We start from the raw sequence: 17084 nt of genomic DNA on the forward strand, positions 1-17084 counted from the left end.
CATGTGTCTGCACACGTGTGAATATGTGCATGCATGTGCACACACGTGTATGTGCATGCATGTTTGTGCCTCTGCATGCATCTGTGTGTACATATATGAGCATGGGCATGCCTGTGTGTGCGTATGCACCGTCTGCATGTACATATATGTGAATATGTGCATGCACGCGCATACACCTGCACGTACGCACACGTATGTGCATGCCTGCACATGCATCTGTGCATGCATATGAGTGTGTGCATGCATCTGCACGTATCCCCGTGTACAAGTGAGTGTGCAAGCACACAAATGCATGCACCTGCACGTCTCTGAGAGCTCGTGCGCCCGCCCTGTGTCCGGTTCCCCGGTGTCCTCCAGGCAAGTCGCCCCATTTCCCTCCCCAGTCCTCCCAGGAGCAGCGAGCGCGGAGCTCCCGGACGGCCTGCGCGGCCCTCAGGGTGCCGCTCTACCCCGCTCGTCTCGCTGCTCGGCCCTTCGCGTTGCCGGAAGCGCCAGCGGAGCAGCGGAAGCCGGAAGTGCCGCTGTGGCCGGTGCCGGGGCCGCGGCGCGGGGCTGGATCGGGGCGGCCATGGCGGGCGCGGGAGGCTGAGTGGGTGGCTGGGGGGCGGTGGTAGCGCCTGCGAGCCGGGCCCTGCCCCGCGAGGAGCCCCGTCCCGGCCATGGCGGCGGCGGCGGGGGGCTCCAACTGGGGCCTCATAATGAACGTGGTGAACAGCATCGTGGGCGTCAGCGTGCTCACCGTGCCCTTCTGCTTCCGCCAGGTGAGCGTTCTCACCGCGGCCCCGGGGTGTCCCCACAGGGACAGACCAGCTGCGAGCGGGGGGTAAAGCCCCCCGCTTTGGGGAGGGGCTGGGGGTAGCGGGAAAGAGAAAATGGGGACTGGGGAGGGGCTGAGAGGCGCCGGTGGGGCTGGAGGAGGCCGTCAGGAGGGCAGCGAGGAGAACAGGGCGGGTTGTGGAGGTGCTGAGGAGGTGCTTAGAGGAGTTGAGGGGGGCAGGGAGGAGTTGGGGGGTCAGGGAGGGGAGTGAGGAGGCTTGGGAGGTGCTGAAGGGGTCTGGGGAGGACAGAGGGGAGTGGGGAGGAGTTGAGAGGAGCTGAGGGGGGGCAGGGAGAAGGACGTGGAGGAGAGAGGGATGCTGAGGAGGTGCTAAGAAGGCCTGGGGGTCTGAGAGGAGCAAGGAGAAGGGCAGGGGTTGGGCTGTGTAGGGCTGAGTGTAGCTTGTCGGGGGCTGAGGGGTGCGAGGAGGATGGCAAGGGGGGCTGGGGAGATGCTGAGAGGGGCTTGGAGGGCTGAGGGGTTGGGGAGTTGAGTTGGGAGGTGCTGAGTGGGTGGCTGGGGAGCTGAAGGGGTCTGGGGAGCACAGTGGGAGGCCCCCTTTACCCCTTCGTTTATCCAAATTTGGTGGGTGGTTCAGTGTTCTGTGGTGGTTGGAGGGGATGGTTGATGAAGGAGGCACTGGAGACTGAGATGGGATGTCTCTCGTTTCAAACTGCTTGTTTTCCTCTCTCGTTTCAAACTGCTTGTTTTCCTCTCTCGTTTCAAACTGCTTGTTTTCCTTTGTGATGAGATCTCTAAGTAATGCTTGTTGCACTTCTTGTGAGTAGAAGGAAAAAGAAAATTAAGGAATTGCTCTGTACGATAAATGCAGGTGGGCTTAGAGCAAACCAGCTGCTGAGCCCTTGCGCTGAGCTGTGCCCCACTCCCCCTCACTGAGAGCTGCCGCCGTCCCTGTGGCTGTGCCAGGTTTAAATACAGCAAGAAAAGGAGTGGCTGTCATTCCATTCTGCCATGTTTTGTCCCTTTTTGAAGTCACCTGCTTAAAAAGTGTCTGGTGTGTAACATCCCCTTCGGCAAATGCGTGAGCCAGCAAGGCAGGGCAGCATCTTGGCTGTGGTAATTAGTTCACACCATCACATAATTTGGATTGAGTAATTTTACAACGGAGTTTGCAGCTCGGGGTTAGGAATGATCTCTCTACTCTGTGTGAACTGTCCGAGAGTGCTAGGGGTGGACAAGGGGAGCCAGGGAAGTTCTGCTCCACAAACGACTCCCAGTTCACTCTTAGGAGCTTACATTGGTATGACTGGAAGCTGTGGGAAATGGGCAGCTGCTCCATAGTGTCCTTGGGCTGCAAGGAGGGTAAAATTGAGCTCATACATCACATTTCCCTTGGCTCTCTGAAGTCGAAGCAACTCCCTTAGCAGGGAGAAGTGTGGCAGGAACCGTGCAGAGGAGCCTGAGGGCGATAAAGGGTGGCAATAAAACAGTGCAGTGACCTTAATCTCAGCAGTGACTGACCTTAATCTTGCGCCTGTCTCTTCCCCCGTTTCAGTGTGGCATCGTCCTGGGAGCTCTGCTGCTGATTTTCTGCTCTTGGATGACTCATCAATCCTGCATGTTCCTGGTGAAATCGGCCAACCTCAGCAAGCGCCGGACCTACCCTGGCCTCGGTGAGGATTTTCAGCTCTAGGGCTTGGTGTTTTTCCTTTTAGCTGTGGTTTTACTTTGACCTCTTAATTTACAACTTTCACACTGATATTGTTGGAAGAGTAAATGGTTTCTTCATGCAGTTTTCAATTTGCATCGTATTCCTCTGCCGGCCTCTCCCCCACATCCCCAGGGAACGCAAGGGTTTAATTCTGCTCCCGACAGTGGAGTTAACAGGCGCAGAATTGTTTTGGCTCTGCAGGGCAGGAGATGCCGAGCTGGCTGATCACACCCCAAATTTTCGGGAGCTGGCGTAGCGGGTGTCTGGTATAAATTATTGGTCTCAGCATGAAAGCCGCGAGCTTCCCCACCCAGTGTGCTGCTGAGGACATCGGGTTCTGCCAGCGGAGCCTGGCATGGAGCTCGGGCTGCCGGGATCTGAGCTGCATACGCCTTCATGGCAGAGCAGAGAGGAAACAGCGCGTAGGGTTCCAAGTGGCCGAGAAAATAAAAACATCTGCAAGATTCATGTGTGGGTTTTTGGCAGAGCCTGCTAGCCCGCTTCCTCAGAGCTTGTTGCCTCTGCGTTGGCGCCGGGGCTGGGCTCAGCTTGTGACCTCTCTTCTGATTCTGACCAGCCTAGGGGGCAGGAGGAGGTGGTCGGGTTCCAGTCCTCTCTGCTGGCGTGCAAAACGGCAGGAAAAGTCATCTTTACTCCATTTCTCTTGTTCCTCTGGAGGAGCGAAGTGTTGGCTGGCATTGCTGTTGGTAAAAGAGCTGGGAAACGCATGGCTCGCTGGCTGACCGTGTTGTTGACAGGCGGGTTTCCTCCATCCGCAGAGTGCTGAGGTGCTGCCACCGGTCTGCAAGGCTTGGCTTCTGCCAAGTTACATCTACTGGAAAGATCCAGAAGTTCTGTGGTCTCAGAGGCAGTTCCTGCGATGCTGGAGGGAAACTGGGAGTCCCCAGGCAGCGTTTGGCTTGGCCCTGCTGCTCCCAGCCCAGATGCCCAGCTTGTGTCTCCCTGCCCCCTCACAATAAGTCTTTGTGTGCTGCTTCCCTGAAGCACAGAGAGTCCCCTTCACCTTGGAGCGTCTCCCGGGAAGAAGGGATCCTCTGCACTTTCAGAAGCCAAGGGGCTCGAATACACAGAAGGCCAGTAATGCTTCCAAACTTCCTGGCACCTCCTGGCACGCAAATGCTGGCGCTGAAAGAAATGCTCCCTCCCTCTGCCCTGGGAGAGATACCACTGGGAGGAACAGCCCCGAGAGGAAAGGCAGCGCTCCTAGAGTGCATCCTAATGCCTCAAGTTTGAGCAGCTCCACACAGACGTCCTTTGTCACCACAGGCTTGTGCCCGGCTGCATCTGCGAGAGATCCTGGCAGCCCCCGCGGCTGATTCCGTGGGAGGCTTTGGCAGTGCTGAGAGATGTACGAAAGTTTTGCAAATTAACTGCAGGCAGCCAGTCCCTTCTGGAGGAAGGCGGGGAGTGATTGGTACAGCTACAGAGGACCCAGGGTCATAGTGGGCTGATATCTAGCCTCGCCGCCTTTGCTTGGCACTGTTCTGTGCCTGGAGGGGCTGGGTATTAAAAAGGTTTCTCTCTTCAGCGCTGTTCTCCTGTGGAAGGGAAGGACCTGAGACAGAGCGTGGACAGGAAGGGAAGCAGAGTGCAGTTCCCAGGCAGACTTGGATCTGGAGATGAGTCTGAGAGCAGGAGCTGCTGAAAAGCAGTCTGAGCCTTTGCAGACCACACTGCATCCCTGGAGGCAGTTCAGTTCCATGTCCTGGCAGAAGGGTGCTGAAACACTGCTCACCCTGTGATTTCAAAGGGCTTCTCTAATTACTGAGCGGGTTCAGCTCTGCCCAGTGCGTTAGGCATCTAGACATCCCATTCCAAAGATGCTCGACTGTACAATTTATTTTACAGTCATTGTCTCCTTCCTCCTTGAGAAGATAAAGGATCCAATGTTTTCAGTGTCCCCGGATGGGGACATCTGGCAAAATGTTTGGAGGCTCATTCTCATGAGAACACCACTCCAGAACAGCCACGGAGACTGGTTGTGTCTCGGCATCTCCACCACAGCTGTCGCTGTTACCTGCAGGCACCTGCCTTTCTCTGTGATGTGAAAAAGGAGCTCACAGAGGAGTGCAGCAGTGGCAGTCCTGGAGCCTGGCTTGGTAACAGCCCAGTCTCCAGGAGGGATGTTTTCCTCTGCTTGCTTCCTCTCTCTCGTTCCCGGCCGCTTTGGCTCTGTGACTGAACCCCCAGGGCTGCTGCCTTCCTCCTTATTGTCGCGAATTCCCAGGCAAGGGGAGAGCTGGAGGCCGACACGGCACAGCCGCTCTCAGCGCTCGGGCAGCGTGCCTGGAGGCGGCTGTTCCCCCCCGCCTGTCACTGAGCCATCAGCTGGTTTTGGTGCTGCCTCACCGAACAGCTCCGGTTTATTTTCCTGCTGCAGGTCTCCTTGCCATGCTTTTTTTTTTTTCTCACTCTGTGAGAGAACATCTCGTTTCCTTGATTTTTAGCTCAAGCGGAGTCCAAAGAAGTCAGAGTTTATAAGTTAATATTTAACATAGCAGAGGGTGCTTCCAGAAGCGAATAAAGCCTGCAGGGATGTGTGCTGTACCTTGAGAGAAGACACAGGGGTGGTGGTGTTCATGTTGGGCCTCTGCAGTTAAAGGCTGACAGAGTTGGACGGTGTGGTCTGTGCTTAGACCCGGAGGTCTCAATTCCCATTCTACCCAGTAAGATCTAAAAATACAAGCGGAGTTTTCTTGGCCTTTTCTTTTGAAGAAAAAACACAATGATTTAAAGCCTACTGATCATTTTCTGCTACGAGCTACAACCCCAGTATGGGAGAGGAGGAAAAAAAAAAGTCTCTTGGCAGCAGCACTTTGGTGTGGGTTGGGAGCACTGGGTATTCTGGGTATGGGATTGAACGTTCTGGGCACCGTCTCAGCTCTCCCATCCAGCAACGTCAGGCGGCTCAGTTATAGTGGGAAGATAAAAATAAAAATGAGAGTTTGATTGAAATCTTGCACTGCAGTAACTTTTTGCCACACAGCATCTTATAGATGCATATTTTCTCTTCCGCGCTGCCTTTCCTTTAATGGTTGCCATGTGTGACTGCTACTTCACACCACTTCTTTTTTTTTTTTAAAATAGGAGAAGAAAAAAATTAAAGAACCTGCTTTCTATCTTTTCCTCATCTTTGTTCCTGTCTCATGTGGTTTTTGGTTTGCGGAGGGCATATCTGAAAAAGAAAGTGGGAGGGCGGGCAAGGGAAACGGCCTCGAAACACAACCCTGGTGGGTTCCCGCTGCACTGCCCTTTGTCACTGTGGTTGTTTGATGTTGAAGTCACGTGTGCACTGCGTTCTGGACCTTTCTTTGACTAACTATAACTCTTTTATCTCTTATGCCAGCATTTCATGCCTATGGAAAAGCAGGAAAAATGTTGGTGGAAACAAGGTAATCTGCTGCTTACTTAAAGCTGTGATAGTTTGGTTTTCTTTAATGACAAATCCTACTCTGTAGCCTCTCGTGGCCTTGCTGCGCTCTCGTTTCTCACTTTCCTGCCTTCTCCGCTCCCAGCAGTCTTCCTTGCCACCTGGAATTGGAACAAGAGTGTGAGATCCCCAAAGCACAGCTCGCAGGTGTTACCTTCAGCCTGTCCCACCCAATCCTCAGTGGAGACGGGAGTGCCTTCCAGACAGTGCTAGCACAGAAGTCGGGGAATGAACTCATCTCCTGCTCTGCTGTGTGTGCTGTGAAATCATGGGCATGTCATTCGTGGCACTTTTCCAGAGGTGAAGTCCCTGCCAAGATTGCCATGAGTTAGCAGGAGAGAGTGTTTGGTCCCTTGGATCCACCCTTCAGCAGCTCTCGTCCTGTCTGCTGCTCGCAGTGGGTGCTGCTTCGCTCTGTGAGATGCCAGGCTTTGGGAGATGCCCTGTGGAGGAACTCCTGCCTTTATTTCAGGACAGAGTCTGGTTCCTCATCCCCAGTGCAGGTTGAAGCTCCCTCACAGCTCTTTGAGCAGTTGCAATAGGCGCTGGTACATCTTTCCAGCACTGCCTTTTCCAGCAGAGATGGTGGAGGTGTCTTGAGGCCAGCCCAGTCAGTGCTGCTGGCTCCTTCCCTCTTCCCAGCTGCAAACTGCTGCACAGCACTAAAAATACACAGAGTATTTCAGCGGGGAAAGGTCATGGATCTGTTAGAGTGAGTCCAGAGGAGACCACAGAGATGATCTGAGGGCTGGAACACCTCCCCTACAAGGACAGTCTGAGAGAGTTTGGGTTGTTCAGCCTAGAGAAGAGAAGGCTCTGGAGAGACCTTAGAGCAGCTTGCAGTACTGAAAGAGGCTCCTGGAAAGCTGGGAAGGGGTTCGTGATCAGGGAGTGCAGGGATAGGATGAGGGGGAATGGTTTTAAGGTGAAAGAGAGGAGACTGAGATGAGATCTTAGGAAGAAATGTTTTCCTGTGAGGGTGGGGAGGCCCTGCCTCAGGTTGTCCAGTGAAGTCTTGGCTGCCCCATCCTTGGAGATGTTCAAGGCCAGGTTGGATGGGGCTTGGAGCAACCTGATCCAGTGGGAGGTGTCCCTGCCCATGGCAGGGGGCTGGAACTGGATGGGATTTAGGGACCCTTCCAACCCAAGCCATTCTATGATTCTATGAACTCTTCTGGTTGTTCCTTGTAAAACAGAGGGCAGGATCCTAAACAATCCTCAGCTGTTGCAGTTGTGTGCAGGGTGTAACCCTGCGCCAAACCTTTGTCATAGCCCTTTGCCAGTGACTGCAGTGTTTAGGATGCCTCTTGTTCCCAGCGCATGAACTGTAGCAGCTTTGTCACTGCTTGCATGTCAGCACTGGGGGGTCCCATCACTGCAGGCTCTGTTGTGGCAGTCCTGGGCAGTGTCTCTAAGGTAGCCCTGGCATTAACAAATCCTTGTCCTCTTGTGAGGGCAGTGCGGACTGCAAATCCGTTGGGAACGTGGCTGCTGACACACACCTGCCCAGGAGCAGGAGTTGCGTTCCAGGCCCTGCTCCCGCCTCCTAACCTGTCTGTATGTTGTTTTCGCAGCATGATCGGGCTGATGCTGGGAACTTGCATTGCTTTCTATGTTGTCATTGGTGATTTGGGCTCCAACTTCTTTGCCCGGCTGCTTGGATTTCAGGTAAATAAATCCTTTCTGGATCACATGTACAGTGCAGACAAGGTTCCCAGTTCTTGCATTGAGCCATGAGTGCCTGAGATACAGCAAAGCCTGTCCTGCCTTAGCAGTGTGCTTCGCCGCCCACGAGGCGTTTTGGGGTCGTCTCGTGTTGAGCTTTAATTGCACGCCTCATGCACACGGCATTTAGCTCTGTGAAGTCCTGGAAGCTCAAACATGTGGTGAGCACTCAGATGTGTAAAACCTCCAATAAGGCACTTCCAAGAAAGGAATTCTTTTTAATTTTGTTAATTCTGGAGCAGATTCCTTGAAGGAGATGATAATTCCTGTCCTTAATCGTTAGTGACGGTTTCTCTGTCCAAGCTCCCACCCCTTTACAGCCCTGTAGTCCAAGAGGGATTTTTTTTTCCTGTTCCATCCTGGTTTGGTGGCCAAAGTTACCATGTGCTGGGCTCCCTTTGAGGCTGAAATATGCAGTATGGTGGCCCTCATGCTGGCTCAGGATGTGGGGTGGCAAGGGGCACTTCTTGTGGGCAGGAGGCTCTTGCTGCTTCTCCTGCAGAGCTGTGAGCAGCGGCGCTTGGAGCCGGCGCTCGGGCCTTGCGGGAAAGCACAATGGACACATGGAAGGATTTTTGGCCAGGCTGTTATCTGCTCTGCCTGATGCTGCTAAGCCCTGATTAAGGGACCGTGAAGTTAAAAAGACGTGTTGTGGCTTCAGCCAAATTAGATATTAAATATTTCCAAGCATTTCGGAGTGTTCTGCTATAATAAATACCAATGCCTGGCTTTGATTAATTTTCTGGATCAGAATTTTCAAGGCTTCAATCTCCTGTCTCCCAAGTAAGTTTAGTTTTTATTTAATTGCGTGAAAATAGCTTGTGCTGGATTAGCATTTAAACACCCCCCGCAATACTTCCATGTCAGGGTGGACCTGTCACGCACTGTGTAGAGCAACAGTGGCACCCAGTGACTGTGTAAGCTCATCACAGACCTAGCCAGAAGAATGGCAGGCTTTCAGCATCAAATCTAAATGCATACAGAAGCAGGATCTTGCATTTGAAATTCCTCCTGGCTTTGCATTATTTCTCACTCTGGAAAAATCAACCGCATCTGGGGGGGGTTACTTTGCTCATTTCATGGGGTGTTTTGAGTATCCTCTGTGCTCCAGTTCTTGATGTAGGTCTCATTTGCAGGTGTCGGGCAGCTTCCGGATAGTCCTGCTCTTTGCTGTCTCGCTGTGCATTGTCCTTCCACTGAGCCTCCAGAGGAACATGATGGCCTCTATACAGTCATTCAGTGCCATGGCTCTGATCTTTTACACCGTGTTCATGTTTGTGGTGAGTACCGGCACTAGGAATGCTCTTTTCCTATTGTTTTAACACAGATGTTCCTGCTGGGACAGCCTGCAGGTGCAGGCCTCCAATTTAAAACATCCTTCCTCATAATCATTGCTGTTAATGCTGGGCATAACGAGTGATCTGGGTGCCCGTACTGATCGACGCTGTGAAAACTGGCCAGTGGGTCTGTAAACTCTTGTGAATGCTGGGGATTGTGATGGCATAAATAATAATAAACCATGAATCTGGTGGTTTATTCTGTTTGTTGGTGTCTTATAATTTAGGGCTCTGAACTTTAAACCAAAGGGTGGAAGATGTGGGGGAGAGTGCCTGGAAGCAGAAGGGCTTCCATCATGCGTTAGCGTTTTACCTTGAAAACCTTAGTCTTCTAATCCGTGGGGGAAGGCAGCTCTTGTTGAGAACGCAGTGTGTACTTTGCACGCTTTTTTGCAGCTCATGGTTAGTGCCTTTCACGCTGCAAGTAGTTTTATTTGTTAGACAGCAGCCCTTCTATTTCTCGAGCATTGAAAGCTTCATGAGGTCTTAAGTCTGGGACACAGCGTATACTTGTTTTTAGGTATTTCTAGGGAAGTTTTTCTCTGGATTCTGGACTATTTGGATTCATCAGGGTAAGCTGAGAGCTACTCAGAGCTGGCCCTGTTTGGCTTGGCCAAGCCTTGTTGTAAAGAACCATTTACTGAGAGGTGGAGACTCTCACTTGCTTTTTAATCACTTGAAGTTTCACCTCACGGCTGCTCATGTGGTTTGGTTGTGGAGCCCCAGCCCTGCCTCTCCCAAATTTTGGGCCTGAAAGAGCTGAAACAAAAGGAAGAAAAAGGAGGTGTGGAAATTGTTTCCACGTAACTTTTTTTAGCAGGTTGTGCCAGGTCACGCTGCCGAGTTTGCCTCTGTAAGGAGACTGGGAACTGTAAATGAAGGTTCTACAAAACTGCAGTGTTCCAGGAGCTGCGCCTTTAAGAAAACCACAACATTTCATGAGAGTTGGCTGCACTAAAATGTAATCTCTGGGGATTAGAAAAACCCCATTCAGGCCATATTATAAACAGGCATTCAGACATATTTACCTTCTGTTTCCTGTGCAACCCAATGCCTGCCAGGTTCCTTGTCAGTGGCAAAAGAGCTCCCCTGGCCGCTTCTGAGTGCCTTGCTCCCCTTGTTTTCATGAAGTTTATCCTTGTCTTGAGTGAACGGGTTATGTTGAATGGCTCTGGAGTAGCAGGTGGGGTCCTGTTTTAGGAACTTTTGTCTCTTTCCACTCTCCAAAGTGAATGTTGCTTCCCATTTGGATTTAAAAATGTGCTTAAAAAGTACAAAAGAAGTTGCTGGGAACAGTAATTCTTGTGGTTAGATGTGTCAGTGGAAATCGTTCCACCCTGCTGCGTGCTATGATGTCTGATGGCGTCAAACAAGGGGGGAATGGGACAGATCTTTTAAAAAGCACCCCAGGATCCTTGGTGCCAAGGGGCCCTTGGAGGTGGGGAGCTGGGGAATCTAACAGAGATCAGGCCCTGGTAGGCAGCATAAGCTGTTCCTCGCAGAGCTTCCGCATGCTGCCTTTTATCCCAACACCGTCATTACTGCTGCCAATAAGGTGTTTTGGGTTGGATCTTAATCCCTTTTCTTTCTCTTGGCTGCAGATTGTGCTGTCATCCTTCAAGCATGGCCTCTTCAGTGGGCAGTGGCTGCAGCGAGTTAGTTACACTCGTTGGGAGGGCATTTTTCGCTGCATCCCCATCTTCGGCATGTCTTTTGCCTGTCAGTCGTAAGTACCCACCATTCCTGCTTCTGGCAATTGTGGTGTGTGATGAGTTTTTCTGAGGGCAGAGGCTTAGGAGGGTCTGCAAGGGACAGATCCCATCTGCCTTCCTATTTTATCTTGATCAAAATATTTTACAGCCTGCTGAAGTAATGAATCTTGTTCAGTTGTGACCCTTTTGTTACCTAGGTCATAGAATCATAGAATGGTTTGGGTCAGAAGGGACCTCAAAGCCCATCCAGTTCCACCCCCTGCCATGGGCAGGGACACCTCCCACTGGATCAGGGGCTCCAAGCCCCATCCAGCCTGGCCTTGAACACCTCCAGCGACGGGGCAGCCACCACTTCTCTGGGCAACCTGGGGCGGGGCCTCCCCACCCTCAAAGGAAAGTATTTTTAAGATCTCATCTCAATCTCCCCTCTTTCAGCTTAAAACTGTTCCCCTCTTCCTATCCCTGCACTCCCTGATCAGGAGCCCTTCCCCAGTTTTCTTGGAGCCCTTTCAGTACTGGAGGCTGCTCTAAGGTCTCCCCAGAGAGATCGGAGAGGGAGTTATATTTCGCTTGGGAGTTATTGTACTTGAGCAACACAGGATCATTTGGCCAAACAGATCCTCAGCATAACGCACGTTGCTTCTGGCACAGCTGCGTAAGTGATGAATTTTCCCCATTCCTCGAAGGGAATGATTTCGTACCAGGAAAGGCAGCGGGGTTGTGCCGCCTAATGGCCGCAGGGCTCCCGCAGGGTTGCGTACAATTGTGGCTGCTTGCCATTACCCCGAATTTCTTTGAGAATACTCAGAGGATCGCACAGTCATGGACTTCGGAGAGCTGTTTGCGCATTTCCCGTTCCTGGCTTTCAGCGAGGGTTTCCATGGCACGTGGAAGGGCGTGATGGCAGAGCAGGCTATTTTCACATTTCTAGCAGCATTACCTTCTGCACTAGAATGGCAAGTGAGCAATACGTGCCTGGCCGGAATAGTAACAGACTTTAAATAGAGGTGTAAATCCAAATGTGGACACGGAAAAGACCATCCTCGTTTGGAAGGCTGGCAGAGTCGGGCTCTCCCCCCTGTAGTTCTAGCAAATGGGTAGCGTGCCAACAGTGAATGAATGTGACAGATAAAATTTGTTCAGACTGCTGTGTTTACACCCACACGCAAGATCCAAATCGTCATTTTCCACTTATCGGCTCTCTTGGCAGCTCAGTTCCCACCCGAACACGCTCCAGTCTTGCTGTTTAATGTCCCCATTACAACTGGCAAAGGGAATTGTGTTCTTTTACAGCTTTACCTTGTTAACATTGTAGAGTTTTTAAATTCCAATTTGTTTTTCTTATGGTAGCCACACGGTACCCAGCACAATTTTGCTGCGAGTTGGAAATGCAGGGAAATAGTTTGGTCTGGACCAGTGTACGCGTACCTAAATATAGGCTCCCCTACAGCACTTACGTGGCAAGCTCAACCTAAAGTGATGCATTTTTTCCAAGCATGAGGGCAATGCTCAGTCCCCAGCCCAAGCAATCTTTATGTGTTATTCTCAGGTTTAATTTTGCCAGCGTCTGAATCGCAATAACATAAAGCAGAAATCCTTTTCCTTCAATGCGTAAATGCAGCATACAGTAAGGGCAAATATTATTCTAGCCATTATAACTATTATTCTAGCTTGAAAACCTTGACCCTGCTTTACTTGCGAGTTCAACACCCTTCGCTCTTTAAAAGCTATCCTGTTGTTGCTGAAGTTGCAAAGTAGGTCACTCCTTTACAGTTCTGTAGTGTGGAAATTGCTCTGGAGCTGAGAACTGGGATGCGAGGGCTCAGTGGTTACCTCTGCTGCAGCTTCCTTGCGTGACCTCTGTCACGTCACTGAACTCTGTAATTAAAGAGAAGTCAGCAGAGCCTTCCAGGAGAAAAATCCTTCTTTCTGGAGGTGGCTATTCTGATGCAGATGGATACAAAAATGCTGAAACCACAGGGGTAATAAAAGTTGGGATATTGTTTGTTGGTGCTGTGCATTCCCTACAGGCTGGATTTGTGCTGTGCTCGGAGAGCCTGCACAAGGTGAGCCTTACAGGGAAGGTGGAGGAAAGATCCTCTTTGAAGGTGAAGAAAAGATCCTCCGAGGCAACTCTGGCCATTGTGGAAGCGCAGCTGCGTCCTCTGAGGCTGCTTTTAATACCTGTGCTGACTTGCCTGCTCTCCACCCAGGAGGAGGCATTGGCTTGAGCCCTCATGAAGATGCGGTGCAACAGATAATGCGGGGAAGGATCCCTGATCCTCCGCTGGCTTTCAGTGCAGGCATTTTGCTTAAAAATAAACCCCAGTGCCTGTCAGGACATGCTGCCTGTTGCATGCCTTGTGTCCTCTCACTCTGTCTTGGGAGGTGGTGCTGGTCAGTGGGGGCTCAGCAGCGTGTCCTGGGGGCCTGCGGGATACTATGCTGCTCCTCAAACCCAGGCTAACCAAACGGAGCCATTAGGTGGTTGCAAGAGGCCTGTGTGCAGCTAGACTTTGCATGGCACTTCTTGTGTCACTGCTGTTTCTCCGGCCTTAACACAAACCTGGCCTGGCTGTGCCGTTCCACACACCGCAGAGCCTCTCTGCTTCTCTTCTTTCTTCTTCCTCTTGGCCTCCTTCCCCTTGTGGGGCTGAAGTCTGAGATGTAGTCAGTTAATCTAGTGGAGGTTGCTGTGTTGAGGGCAGAGAGGAATCCGAAATGGGAGAGACTCATGGGGACGCAGATCTGCTCGCTCCCTGCTGGTAAATGGCTGTCACGGTGCTGTGTTTGCAGACCCCGCACGTGTCTTGCGGGTTCCTGCGAGCCAATGCGCTCAGCTTCCTTTGTACAGAACTGTTTGACGTTAAGGGATTAAGGGTTAAGGATTTTTCAGCTCGGCCTCAGCTTGACACACTTTCTGTTAATGGCTTTGTGCCTGCTGGAGCTGGGGATACCCCTTCGCATCAAACTGGATGCTCCCCCCCTTCTCCTGAGGGTTACTTCAGTAACACGAAGCCAGGATGTAGTCACTTGAATTAAAGTAACAAGAGGTTAATGAGTTGCTAAAATACGCACCTGATGTCAAAAAGTACATTCCACATGCTTTCCAAGTCTGTAAATACCCCAAATCCTGTGTAATTGGTGCTCCCAGCTTTCTATGAACAGTGCTCCAGCAGCAGTGCTGAAATATGACAGGCACTGCATTTAGTTGTGTTTGTTTAACTTTTCTTTTAGACAGTGTGATGCTCTAACCTTCTTCCTGCTTTTACTGTGTAAACACTGCGTTGCTTTAATTATCAGCATAGAGAGCTCCAAGAACAATAATCTCCAATGCGCTGCCTGGCCTGGTGCCACTGGTGTTTCACTGGAACAAACGGTCATTCATTTTGCAACACTTTTGAACCAAAATGTTTACATCACACGTTCAGCTCCACGTGGTGGGGTGGGGAGAGCAGGAATATTTTTGCAACACTTAAAGTTATGAGTGTTCTGAAATCTCTTGGCATTAGCAGTATAAATTGTGGAATAGCAGCGCGTGTTTATGCTCTGTAGGGGGAAGGTGTCAGGGATTCTTTGCTGCTGGGCTGAGGCAGGGAACTTGCTGGAGCTGGGTTTTTCTCTTTCTCTGCAGATGGTTTCCTTAAATAATTTACCCTTTTCTACAGTCAGGTCTTGCCTACCTATGATAGCTTGGATGAGCCGTCTGTTAAAATCATGAGCTCCATATTTGCTTCCTCCCTAAACGTGGTCACCACCTTTTACATTACGGTAAGAAACTTCCCCTTCCCTTTTCTTGCCAGAAGTCACAGTCTGGAGGGGCAGCAGGGATGATGATTTATCTTCACATGGTTTCTGCTTATCTGCATTTGTTCTGAAAGATAAGTCATTTTGCTGAAAGCAAAATTAGAAGGGAGATGATGAACCTGACAGTGCAGGAGGCATTTGGAGAGTCCAGATGTTCAGAGTCGCCCATTTCCTTGGGCAGAGGCAGAGCAGAGACCCAGCTTTTCCGTGTCCCTCAGCCTGCTCTCTGCCATCCAGGGCCCAGCCTGGAGCTGGAGGTGCCCCCCTGAGTCCAGCAGAGCTCCTTTCAGCCTGTTGCGATTGGAAAGATGTGAAGGAAGTTATGCCTCATAAAGCACCAGTTAATAAAAACAAGTTAATAATTCCTGAGAAGAGCCTTTCCCTGTGAACGAGGCTGCTGTGGGGAATTGTTATGGCCCCACCTTTCTTGGAGGAGCCAGTCTGTGGGCCTGGCAGCAAGCAGAGTCACTGCTCTGTGTCCCAGGCAGTGGCAGCGTTCCCTCGCTGCAGCGTCTTTCATGAAAGCCCCCTCTATTTAGTGCGAAGCTTGCCTTTCCCTTTAGGAAGGTCCCACTGTTCTTTAAATGTTTGTCTCAACTTTTGGGGTGCCACAGCTGCTGGCAGGTTGCCCCTGGAGGTGGCCCCACACTCCCTCCTTGGCTGGCCCTGACCCACAGGAGGTCGCTGACCTCCAGCTTTCTGTACAGAGCAGGTAGGAATGTACTTTGGAGTCAAACCCATCCCTCACCTCCCCTCCTGCTGGACAGGTGGGCTTCTTTGGCTACGTGAGTTACACTGAAGCCATTGCTGGGAACGTCCTCATGAACTTCCCTTCCAACCTTGTGACGGAGATGATTCGAGTGGGATTCATGATGTCAGTAGCTGTGGGGTTTCCGATGATGATCCTCCCCTGCAGACAGGCGCTGAACACCCTTCTCTTTGAGCAACAGGTAAGATCCTCTGGCGTGGCCAGGACCTCCTTGGTGTGCACCTTTGAAACTTGCATTTGGAAGGGCTGTGACTCTGGCCGCTGCTGCTGGCTGCCCACCTGGGCTGCAAACGTGCCTTGGTTCTGTGACAGTCTGCGACAACTGCACATTTCTCACTTGTAGTAGGTATTCACCATCCAGAAGGACAAACCCTCAACGGACGGTGGAATCCTGAGTGCGTGGTGTGTGGTAACGGTGTGGCAGGAGGCCCGTGGCAGCCTGTAAATCCTGCTCTGCAGAATGGTTAATCTCTGGTACTTGGAGAGCTTTTCTCTCTACGGAGGAATTTCCTGGGCAGAAGCTCTGGAGCTGTGAGCCTGCAGCCTGCTATTGCTCTGCTGCACCCCAAATCCCATGGCTGCTGCTTCCCTGCTCCACTGGGATTTCATCTCTCGCGCAGAAGTGTTACACAGTTCAGAGCAGAGGCGGTTCTCCCCCTTGGAAAGAGGGAGAAATGTGCTTTTGGAAACAGAGGGGCCTCCTTATTTCCTGCTGCTCCAGCTGGCATCCTTTTGCTGGCCAACTCGATCTTGCTTTGCATTTAGCTCAAGCTTCTGTTCCTGGCCTCAGAGCCCAGCCCAGCTTCATTTTTTTCTTGCTTCTGTGTGTGCCTGTTCATTTCTGCTCCTTTATGATTATTCTTCTCTGTCAGTAGCCCCCTGAGGAGCCTTCTCCCCTCTGGGTTCAGGCGTCCTCTTCCTCCAGTGCCTCCCCTGGCTGTTTGGAGCCGATTTGGAGCAGAAGCAGGCGGTGGGATAGAGCCCCCTCCCACACGTTCACCTTTCCCAGGGTCACATCTTCAGACAGCCTTTGTGACTATAGTTGGTCTGTCTGATTTAGACTGTGAGTCCCTTGTGGCAGTAGCGTGTTCTCCTCTGTGTATTGTACAGCACTAAGCATGCCGATGGTATTCAGTAAATAACAGTAAGAGATTGTGGGAATGTTCTGAGGCCTTTGTGTATCTGCATAAATAGAAACCTCTTAGGGCAGGAAATAAAACTTGAGCAATTTATAGCTCTAAATCCTGCCACTTCTGCCTGTGAGAAGCCCCTGGCTCTTTTCTCACGTCGGGAGGGCCTGAGGATGGGGGAAGATGATCTGTGAAAGCCAGCAAATGTGGAGGAGTAAGCGCTGGAAGCACTTGGGAAGACCGTGGCTCTTGTCTGAGCTTTCCTCATTGCTCTCTGGACTCTGAACCTATCCCTTTGCTTTGCTTTCCTTTGCCATCCGTGCAGCCGCTGGTTCTCCAGGCCATGTGGGCTCGCTGGATCCCCTGTTTTCTGCACCTTCTGCTCGGAAGGTGGGGATAGGGTGGGAAATGGAGGGCATCTGGGAACCCTCTCGTATGAGCAGCTCCCCAGCAGCACTGATCATCCTCTGCCGTCCAGCCAGGGTGTCTTCCATCACGAGGAGCTCTTATATGTGTTATAAAGTGTTAAGAATAGCCCTGCTCCTGGAGGTGTTAGGGGACACCTTGCTGTAGCAAAACCAGAGCTCTTCTCCCCCTGTGACCATTCTCTCTCTCCTGCCTTCTCAGCTGCCTCTCTTTCTCATGCCTTTGGCCTTGGGGCTGC

The 17084-nt window shown here is 51.5% G+C and overlaps 1 protein-coding gene across 2 annotated transcripts in view; it reads left to right on the forward strand.

Annotated features, from left to right (window-relative positions):
- Nucleotides 1-490: 490 nt before the first annotated feature.
- SLC38A10 (solute carrier family 38 member 10) overlaps nt 491-17084 on the forward strand; it is a 38593-nt gene continuing 21999 nt past the window's right edge. For both annotated transcript variants that reach the window (XM_054083352.1, XM_054083351.1), the window contains exons 1-8: nt 491-761; nt 2334-2451; nt 5857-5902; nt 7515-7608; nt 8802-8945; nt 10604-10728; nt 14383-14485; nt 15289-15471. In XM_054083352.1, the coding sequence (XP_053939327.1) occupies nt 660-761; nt 2334-2451; nt 5857-5902; nt 7515-7608; nt 8802-8945; nt 10604-10728; nt 14383-14485; nt 15289-15471 (915 nt within the window). In that variant the 5' untranslated portion in view covers nt 491-659. The remainder of the gene's footprint in view (nt 762-2333; nt 2452-5856; nt 5903-7514; nt 7609-8801; nt 8946-10603; nt 10729-14382; nt 14486-15288; nt 15472-17084) is intronic.

Source organism: Cuculus canorus, chromosome 18 (assembly GCF_017976375.1).
Source record: "Cuculus canorus isolate bCucCan1 chromosome 18, bCucCan1.pri, whole genome shotgun sequence".
Classification (NCBI taxonomy): Eukaryota; Metazoa; Chordata; class Aves; order Cuculiformes; family Cuculidae; genus Cuculus; species Cuculus canorus.